The 8,964-nt window shown below is 41.7% G+C and overlaps 1 protein-coding gene across 1 annotated transcript; it reads right to left on the bottom strand.

Annotated features, from left to right (window-relative positions):
* Positions 1 to 778: 778 nt before the first annotated feature.
* On the bottom strand, positions 779 to 8,820 carry LOC121607014 (outer dense fiber protein 2-like). Its single transcript, XM_041937665.1, has 17 exons — positions 8,504 to 8,820; positions 8,027 to 8,143; positions 7,528 to 7,667; positions 7,040 to 7,169; positions 6,772 to 6,903; positions 6,601 to 6,675; positions 6,431 to 6,502; positions 6,167 to 6,283; positions 5,468 to 5,665; positions 4,768 to 4,877; positions 4,047 to 4,182; positions 3,683 to 3,793; positions 3,197 to 3,460; positions 2,607 to 2,707; positions 2,298 to 2,460; positions 1,634 to 1,759; positions 779 to 1,060 (listed from the first exon to the last, which is right to left on the bottom strand). Exons 1-17 carry the CDS (start codon positions 8,606 to 8,608, stop codon positions 914 to 916), a joined length of 2,244 nt encoding a protein of 747 aa, XP_041793599.1. The 5' UTR covers positions 8,609 to 8,820; the 3' UTR covers positions 779 to 913.
* Between the last annotated feature and the right edge of the window lie 144 nt (positions 8,821 to 8,964).

Here is an 8,964-nt window from a genome sequence, read left to right as displayed (position 1 = left end):
AATGAGAGTTTTTCTGAACCGGTGGCTCAACGTGGAACATCACATTATTACAGTCCCTACAGCGGTCCGTCTTTTTCAATTCTGCCAGTCCATTATTTGTTTGCCGTACTCTTTGAAATACTCACCTCACTCATATTGCACAATGTTAATATTATCATTTATATTACACATTACATCTATATTTCACAAAAAATAAGAGCTATTGACCGGCATGCATTTCATGTGATAGTTTCACCTGCTCAATGCTGTTGTGTTGCTCCACACTTGTCCTGACAACTCAATTAAAAATTACAAATGTAAATTAAGCAAGATTTTGTTGCACCAAATATATGCAGAATTAAGGAAAAGACCAGAGCAATGCATACAATGTCATAATTTTTGTGTTACATGATTGTTATTATTGCGGATGTGTAAGAATATGGGGGTACGGGGGAAAATGGGGTTTGGCATAAGTACGATGAAAATATTATGTTTAGTTCATCTCTTCATAGTTGACATATATATGGCATTTCTAATTAAAACAGAAATGAAATATGGGGCTTCAGTTTTTCTGAAGAGAAGCCTTCTGTTAAATATGAATTTGGGGGGAATTAAAAGTGGGTTTCTGACTGAACAAAATGCATACATTTGCTCAAAAGTAAAAAAGTTTTCAAATTCACATACAGTGACTGAAAGGTGGAAGATTTTCAAAAGAATTTTCATCACAATAAAGAATTGTGCAGAAAGTAATTTATTCAAAAGAATAAAAAATAATTTCAAGCAAATAAAATATGAGCACTTTATTCCAAAAAAGTTGTATAAATTTAATACAGTATATAAAACACTCAAGTCAACAGTAGTAGTCAGTGTCATTTAGGTCTACTACAATGCTTTAGGAATGGATGAATGCTGGTCAGTTTGGAGAATTTTGCAGTCAGCTTGCAAGCAAAGAGTCACCAAACACGTTTCCATATGAAGTTTTGAGAAAATGAACATAGTTCTGCAGACTGCGGTTCGTTGAGTCTGACTGCTCCAGTCTGTCCTTCATGTTCTGCAGCTGATTCTGGAAACGACGCTGCATCTGAAGGAAAACAGAAACATTTTTTAACTTTGATTTTTCACTTATTGTCACAGTGCACAGCATTTCAAGCATGTCAACCTCCAGTCCTATGTCCAACATGAACATCATTCCTTTCTCAAACCACTTGTCCTTTTACAAGAAAAGGTTCTGCATTCGAAAACATTCAAAAGTAAAAGTACTCCATCGGCAAAATGATCCCACTCAGAGTGTACTATACAGTATATTCTATATATATTGGAATATCATTATTGATGCATTTATGTAAGCACAATTCTAATGTCATCAAGGTAGAGTTAATTCTATCTATTTAATATACTGTAGTGGAGTGTAATCTAAAATAATGCATCACATTTTTTAAACTGATCATATGTTTTACATGTAAAATCCTTGAACTAAAAAGTAACTACAGTTGTCAGATAAATGTAGTGAAGTAAAAAAAAAGTACAACATTTCCCCCTGAAATGTAGTAGAGTAGAAGTATAAAGCAGCATGAACATGAAAAGTAAAGTACCTCAAAAGTGCTCTTAAGTACAGTAGTTGATTAATGTTTTGAGGAGGGGCAGAGTGACGTACCTCCTCCTTGCTTCGCTGTAGCTGACTCTGCTCTGTTTTGGCTCTGCTCAGCTGACTCTGCAAGTCCAAGACTTTAGACTGAGACGCTCTCTCTTTGGCCAAAACCTTCTGCATGCTGTTGTCCACCTGCAGGCCCAAACGAAAAAAAAATGCTGAGGTAAAGTTCTCCTCACTATGTTTACATGGACAGCAATATTCCAGTGAAAACCTAAAAAAGAACAAAATGTACATGTATACGATTGGAGTGTTGTGGCCCTCTGGGTTGGCACTTTGAGCTGTATTTCTTGAAATGAATTTTGCAAATAATTTAATACCAGCTCAGATAGAACTACATCAGAAGTCAGATTATTGCAGTCCACCAAAACACAAAAATTGGTGACCTTTTGTGGTACAGTATGAAACACTAAAACATTTTTAATTTACAGCCTGCACCGTTTTTTGTCTTTGAGGTATCCTAATTTTCACTTCCACAACATTCCAACTCGCTTCAGAGAGCAACACCTTTACAAGATCCAATCGTCAAAAAAGCCCACTTTCAGGGTTTTGACAGAACTGAAAAAAATACACGAAGCTTGGAAGTAAAAAAGAAGGAGGGGCAAATCCTCAGAGTCTGTGGACACTGACAGACAGGTGAAAGAAGTGACTGCTGTATGAAGTTTCATACCTGTCTCTGTGCGTCGTCCAAAGTTTGTTGTAGCTGTCTGGACAGGACGCTGCACTCTCGGGTCTTCTCCTCCAGCTGCTGTTGAAGGGACTGGACAGAAGCTTCCTTTGAGGAGAGAGCCTGAGACATCCCATTGTTTTCTAACTTCACGTCCTCCAGCCTCCTACAACAAACAGCACAGAAATCAACGGTTGCAGTTCGGAAACTTGGGTGTTCTGGGAGTTCTGCAAAAACTGTGTGCATGTGATGCTTTTATCTTAAAAGTGCGCATTTCAATTTTCAGCATGATAGTTCTGCAAGTGTCTGTACCTCTCCATGTTGTGAATTTTCTCTTTGAGAGCGTTGTTCTCCTCCTGTAGCAGCAGGTTCCTCTGCTGAAACGTCTCCAGCTGAGTGCCTTGCTGTTCCACCTGCAGAGGAACACAGTGTCATGATAAATGGCCACGACAGAAATCCACCTCCATGGGGCGTCCTGGTGGCCTTGGGGTCTGAATCACCAGCTGTATAACAGCAACGTCCCCGGTTTGAGTCATACCACATGTCTTTGTGTCTCCACTGTCTGCTTTCAAATGAAGGCAAAATACCCCAAAACACAGAAGAAAGAAGAAATTCACTGTGCATTCTTATAGCCAATAGCTCTTCAGTCAAAAATGAGGTTTCTTGTGAGGCTGTTTCTTACAACAGAAGTAGCAACAGAAGAAGACAGTAAAATGCAACTTTTTAAATTAATTTCTCTTCCTCTGAAAAACTACTCTAACTACTTTGAGATTTAACGCAAAATCTGCAGCATGAATTTTAAAACTAAACTAAAATCTATATCTGTAGCCATCGCTGCAACATTTTAGTTGAATCTGCAGTCGAGACATCTCTCTTATTATCATATGGGTTAAATTAGGTACCTTGTGTCTGACTTCAGAGAGAGCTGAGTTGTGCTCCACGTTCCTCCTCTCGTGGACGTCAGCCTCCTGTCGTACGTCCCTGAGCTGCTGCTCGGTCCTCCTCAGCCTGGCGGGCAGTGTCTCGAGCTCTCTGAGCCGGCCCAGCAGCTCCCTCCTAACCTGCTCCTTCTCCCTCTCCAGGCTCACCTTCACCTCCTGTGCCTCCTTCTGTGTCATCTCCAGCTTCAGGCGGTACTCCTCCGACTCCAAACGAGCCTGCTGAACCTGCACAGAGAAGTAACATGTCACTACAACACGGTCAACACAGTAAATGTGAACACTTTCTGAAGTGTTTCCATGAGGAAGTCGTGCCTTTCCAGATTCAACAGTTCAACCTCATCACAGAAAATATATTTTCTCATTTATCTGCTCATTTAGAAAGCCACAAACTTGGTCATGTGCTCTAAGTTACTCATCATCTGTTTGCAGGTTCGAGTGTGACTGTACCTTCTTCTTGTATTTCTCTACCAAGTTTTCATGCTTTTTGATCGATGATTTCAGCTGACGGGCTTCAGACTGCAGACCTCGGAGCTTCTCCTCAGATGAGGTCAACTGACCCTAAATACAATGTGTTTAGAATAAATGCCAGAAATGATGAAACAGCAGCTGTCAAACATGAGTTAGGGGCAGGATTATTTTCTGTCAACAGCTGTTAAAAAAAACAAACTATTTGCATGATGATGATTCATGAACACTCAGCTATCGTCACATAGAGAACACTCCTCCATAAATACCCACATTTTCATGTATTAAATCCGTATGATTTTTGAAACTGATTAGAAGAAGAGGCTGTGAATTCTTCTGAAGGTACCTTGAGTCTTTGGTTGTCCAGCTTGGCGGAGGTGTTTTCAGCGTTGAGTTGATGAAGCTGATCCCTGAGCTCCTCCCTCTCCGTGCGACTCCTCTCCTCCACTGAATGAAGCCGAGAGTTCAGCTCGGTCACCTGACTGTGACGGAAGCAGGTACGCAAAGCTTATGTTATGATATATAATAGACCAGCCATGTATCCTCCATGGAGCAGAGCAGAGACCCGCTTCTGGTGGGATCGTAATCATTGTCCAGAACGGTTCTAGCAGCCGCTGGAATTTAGGGCTAACTCTCTGTCTTTAATACACCATAAAAAATACTACGACATTTTAGAAATTTCAAGAATGTCCAATTTAATCAAAGTAACACAACAACTGAAGACAAATGTCCACAGTAACAAATGTGCTGTACATTCAGTGTGGAATCGTATTAGTTTTTGGAGCCGTATTTTTAGATCTATGTGGAGGAGATTTTTTTACAATATTATTTTGATTATTCAAATGTTCAAGTAATAATTTGTGACATTATTATAGACCAGTTCTATTTTTGTTGCCAGAGGAGTGTCACTTAAAGCCCTATCTGCTCCACATGAGGTGCAGATATATAGTATAATTCCAGAAAAATTCTATCACGAAATCTAATTTTTTGGGTCCTACTGCTGTGCACATCATGACGTTTCCCGGCGACAAACTAAATGTGTGTCTCGTTTGAAAATGTGCACTCACAATTTGAGAGCAGAGATCTCCTCCTCCAGCTGTCCTTTCGCAGCTGCCTCTTTAGAGTGGCGGAGGCACCAGTCACTGGAGGTGGACAGAGCTTGAGCCAGCTGGGATTCCTTAAACAAAATACACATGTTTTTTATCATTATTGTTCATACTTCAGCCTCTTGAGTTATTTCACAGCACAAACACAGAATATGTTTGTGTTTTAGGAAATTTTGCTTCGACTCCTGTCTAAAGGAGGAAGGAGGTGCAAGAAAGGATTCACAGTAAAGTCAAACAAACTCAACAAGTGAGAAAATGTCCATTACCACTACTTACCACTGTGTTCTGTGGTTAGTGAAAAGAGGCTACATTAGCCTGTCCTTGCCTCAGAAACTGGTGTTTGTGTGTTTCACTGGAATACAGCTTACTGAACACAGAGGCTGGCTGAACCGCCTCTGAACCTGATTTGCATAAAACCGTGCAATCAGACAAGACACCGCTGCCAGTGAGGAAACTCATTTGCATGTAGAATAAGCCACAGAGAGGTCTGTGGCTCATCAAAAGCAACCGGGACTTTGTTTGTAGAAGGGCAAGTTGTTGTTATTTTTTCATGCTTTGTGTACCACCAAGTTACAGGATCTGTCTCTGCCCACTACTCAACTAACGTCTCAGCTGTGACGCTCTGTGATTTTCAGACATTGTGCTGCTTCTGAATACTGACCTTCTCCTGCAGTTTTACCGCGAGCTGTCTGGCGGACTCTTCGGTCCGCTCTGCCTGCTCGGTCAGCAGGGCCAGCGTCTCCTGGTCCTGCCGCCCCAGCTCCTCCTTCTCCTCCTGTCGCCTCTGCCTCAGAGTCTGCAGCTCCTCCTGCAGAGCCTGCAGCTCCTCCTGCTGCTCCTCGTGGCTCTGCTGCATCCTCTGCGCCACACACAGTGAAAGGAAAGAGATATTCACACGTTCAGTGTGAAGCATAAGATGGACCTTTATAAGTCTGAAAATGATGGGTGGGTCTGCATCATCACCACTTTTTTAGATCCTGACAGACCAAGTAGTCATATTTTCACAGACTAGGAGAATAACATATATTTTAAGAAACACATTCTCTGAAGGGTTGAAGGTTCCCTACAGTCATCACTTCACCCATAGATTGCTTAACGTGCTACTTCCAGAAGAGCTGCTGAGCCGCAAAGAAGTAACAGAAGTAGTTTAATTAACTGTGTTGTAAACAAGCTGTGGATAATGCAGCGGGAGCAGTTTTGAGACATTTCCATGAACATTATGACCAGGGACACCAAGCTGACTGCAGCAGCTGTTCTCCACAATAGCCAACAGTAGCACCCGTTTCACTGTCAGTGTGTGTCAGATGAAAACAGCTGGTCCACACCTGACAGCACAAGTCTCTTTTAGTGAATTTCAGACCTGAATCTGAGCAGCAAGATGGGCCTTTTCAGCTTCTGTTCTGTTCAGCTCAGACTCCAGATGGTCGCGGGTTGACTGCAGGATTCTTGAAAGCTCCGCCGTCGTCTTTGCGTTGTCCTGCCATAACCGAGGGGAGCAGAGGGTGACAGGGGGTTTGTGTTTGTGAGCCACAAAGTTGTGTATGTCTGAGTGAGTGAAACCAACCTTTTTCTACCAAGCTATGACTTTATTATTATGTAAGTGAACCAGAGTAGTCCTTCAAACCTTTTCAAAGTCCAAATGCTCAGCAAGCTTAGACGCCTCCTTCTCCTTGTTGGTGAGTTTGGCCAAAAGTCGCTGTGAGAGAAGAAGAAAAGCGAGGTAAATCTCCTCAGCACCCTGGAGGCTGATGATAATGACTGAGCACTACATGTGACCAGGTAATAATTACTCACAATGTTCTCTGCTTCACTATCAGCCATTCTCTTCTTTAAGGCAACTTTCTGTTCCGACCACATCAGTGATTCTCTCTGTGGATACAGCAACAGAGCATTCAAATAACAGTCAGAAGAGAATTATTGCATGTTGACGTTTGCTCTCTTTGAGTGTTCTTCTGCCTCCTGTACCTCATATTCACTCCACTCTCTGAGGAGCTCTCGAAGGCTGTGATTTGTGTGGTCAAACATCTCTATCTTCTCTAACAACAACTCTTGCTGCCGTCCCAGTGAGGCTGCATGCAATTTTGAAAGCCGCTTGTCCTAAAAAAGGAAATAATAAAATAAAAACACGTCAGGTACAACAAAGTAAGTGCCCCTCCATTCATTCATTCTGCATTTACCCTTCTTACTCCCAACCAACTGTGCACTCAAAATGATGATTTGGTGGCAAGTTTACCTTAGAAAGACCATCGACAGTTTCCTTCAGGGCTGTCAGCTGATTCGCTACGGCTACACCGTCAATTTCTGCTTCTACGAGTGCCCTCAGGAGCACGTCTGTCTCTCTGTGTTGACCCCTAGAATCTGACCTGTAAGTAAGAAGGGAAAAAAGTTTTACTGAAATACCAGAGTGCTTACACAGCCGTCATCACACAAGTATTTGTCATGACCCTTTCTGGTTTCTGTGTTGTTTTCTGGTCTATATTTGACAACTATCAATACAATAATTTATCCTAACACAACAACTACAAAAAAAAAAAAAAAAAACCTGATGTGGCCCAAAACTATCTGGGATGTCTCATTGTCTCCATTTGAATAGTTACAGTGTCCACCAACAGAAGATAAATGCTCACAAGTGGAAACACTTTGTGTTAGGGTGGGTGTCCTTGTACTGTGAGACATTCATACAAAGCTTTGTAATTTTACAGCTGCTGAACAGGCTCTTACTTCTTCAAACCACGAGTGCTTTCTTGCTCTCTGAGTAGGATGCTGAGGTTTTTCGATACTGCCGCCAGCTCCTCGCCCTGCTCCTCTGCATCATGCTGATGTCCGCTTCCACTTTCCGACTGATGCTGCAGTCTGCTTCTCTATTCATAAGACACAAACAAACAAGACACACATTCAGTGAACACACACACACAAAGGTTGAACTTGTACAACAGGGCTGTAACGTAAACAATAAATATCTCCCATGAATTCTGCAATCCAACAGGAGCTGAAATATTTGATAGATATTGAAGTATAAGTATTTTGAGTTTTTAGTACTGCCTAACTACCTTCCAAGCATTTTCCATTCCACATTCAGGACGCAGTGCAAACCTTTTTGTCCTGTTAGGGAAGCAAATCCCTACCAGAATAACACTTCCTGTTCCCAGTTGTATTAATTTGCCAGTGTATTTATCAGCTCTGGTTGAAAACATTATAGTGACAGACAATGTAAACAAACCTGACACTTGTATGAGCCCACATCTCTTCGACAGGACAGTCTTCCTGGAGGAATCCACGGGGTTCGCACCTTTGGCCTCCCTCCATTTCTCACCACCTGGGCATCGTTTGTCCTATTCTGCAGAAAATGTTGGGATTTCACAGATATAACACATAAGACTTATTGCAGCATCCACATCCTCCTATTTAAGAAGTCTATTTAAAAAACTACAGTAAAACATACATAGTGCAAACTCTATTTAAAAAAAAAAAAGGATGCTAAAAGGGAAAAATTAAAAGGTCCTGTATGGAAACAAACAAATCAGTACAGGTGAAATCAGGCAGGTGATTGTTTTCGCACATTAGCCACAAAATACAAAATAATGGACAACTGTAAATCAAACTTTGATCGCCATGCATACATCAGTGTTCAAAAAGTAATCTCTGAAAACGTCAGATTGTTTTTCCATTTTAATAGTGTAAGTGGTAGTTCAACAACCTGTGGGGTGTTGCTGGGACTCCTCCTCATATGAACATGTAACGTTACTGGTGTGGTCTCCGGTAGATGGACATGAACTGGCGGCGGCGATTCCCTGGTTTTCATTCTTTCGAGACGTTACAACAACATTCAGACGGTGTTTTTGAGCAACGAAGACACAAGCCTATACGATGCTCTAAAGCGGTACTTCATTATTACCGTGCGAGGTTACATGTCTTCCGAGATAAATCTCGACTTTTGTCTGTGGAGAGGACGCTTCTTGGAATCGACAAACAACGTCCCCCCGATTGGCTGGTTTGCAATATCTCGTTCTCTGATTGGTGGAGGCGAGTTTTCCACATGCGTTGCCCGTGGTAACCATCGGAAGTAATGTTTAAACCTACTGTTAAAACGCAGTTATAGGGTAAGCCTCATTACAAGCTACCATCTGAGGTTTTATTCAAAGAAATCATTTGTCTGTG

This window comes from Chelmon rostratus, chromosome 5 (assembly GCF_017976325.1).
Source record: "Chelmon rostratus isolate fCheRos1 chromosome 5, fCheRos1.pri, whole genome shotgun sequence".
Classification (NCBI taxonomy): Eukaryota; Metazoa; Chordata; class Actinopteri; order Chaetodontiformes; family Chaetodontidae; genus Chelmon; species Chelmon rostratus.
The sequence above is the reverse complement of the archived record's forward strand: the minus strand, read 5'-3'. Positions and strand labels throughout refer to the sequence as shown.

Bases quoted from the DNA above. Each gene is read 5' to 3' on its own strand.
- LOC121607014 (XM_041937665.1), bottom strand. From the start codon at position 8,608: ATGAAAACCAGGGAATCGCCGCCGCCAGTTCATGTCCATCTACCGGAG. The intron at 7,170-7,527 runs GTAAGAGCCTGT...TCTTACTTACAG, and splicing joins AGCACTCGTGGTTTGAAGAA to GTCAGATTCTAGGGGTCAAC. The intron at 4,183-4,767 runs GTGAGTGCACAT...CTTCCGTCACAG, and splicing joins GAGATCTCTGCTCTCAAATT to TCAGGTGACCGAGCTGAACT.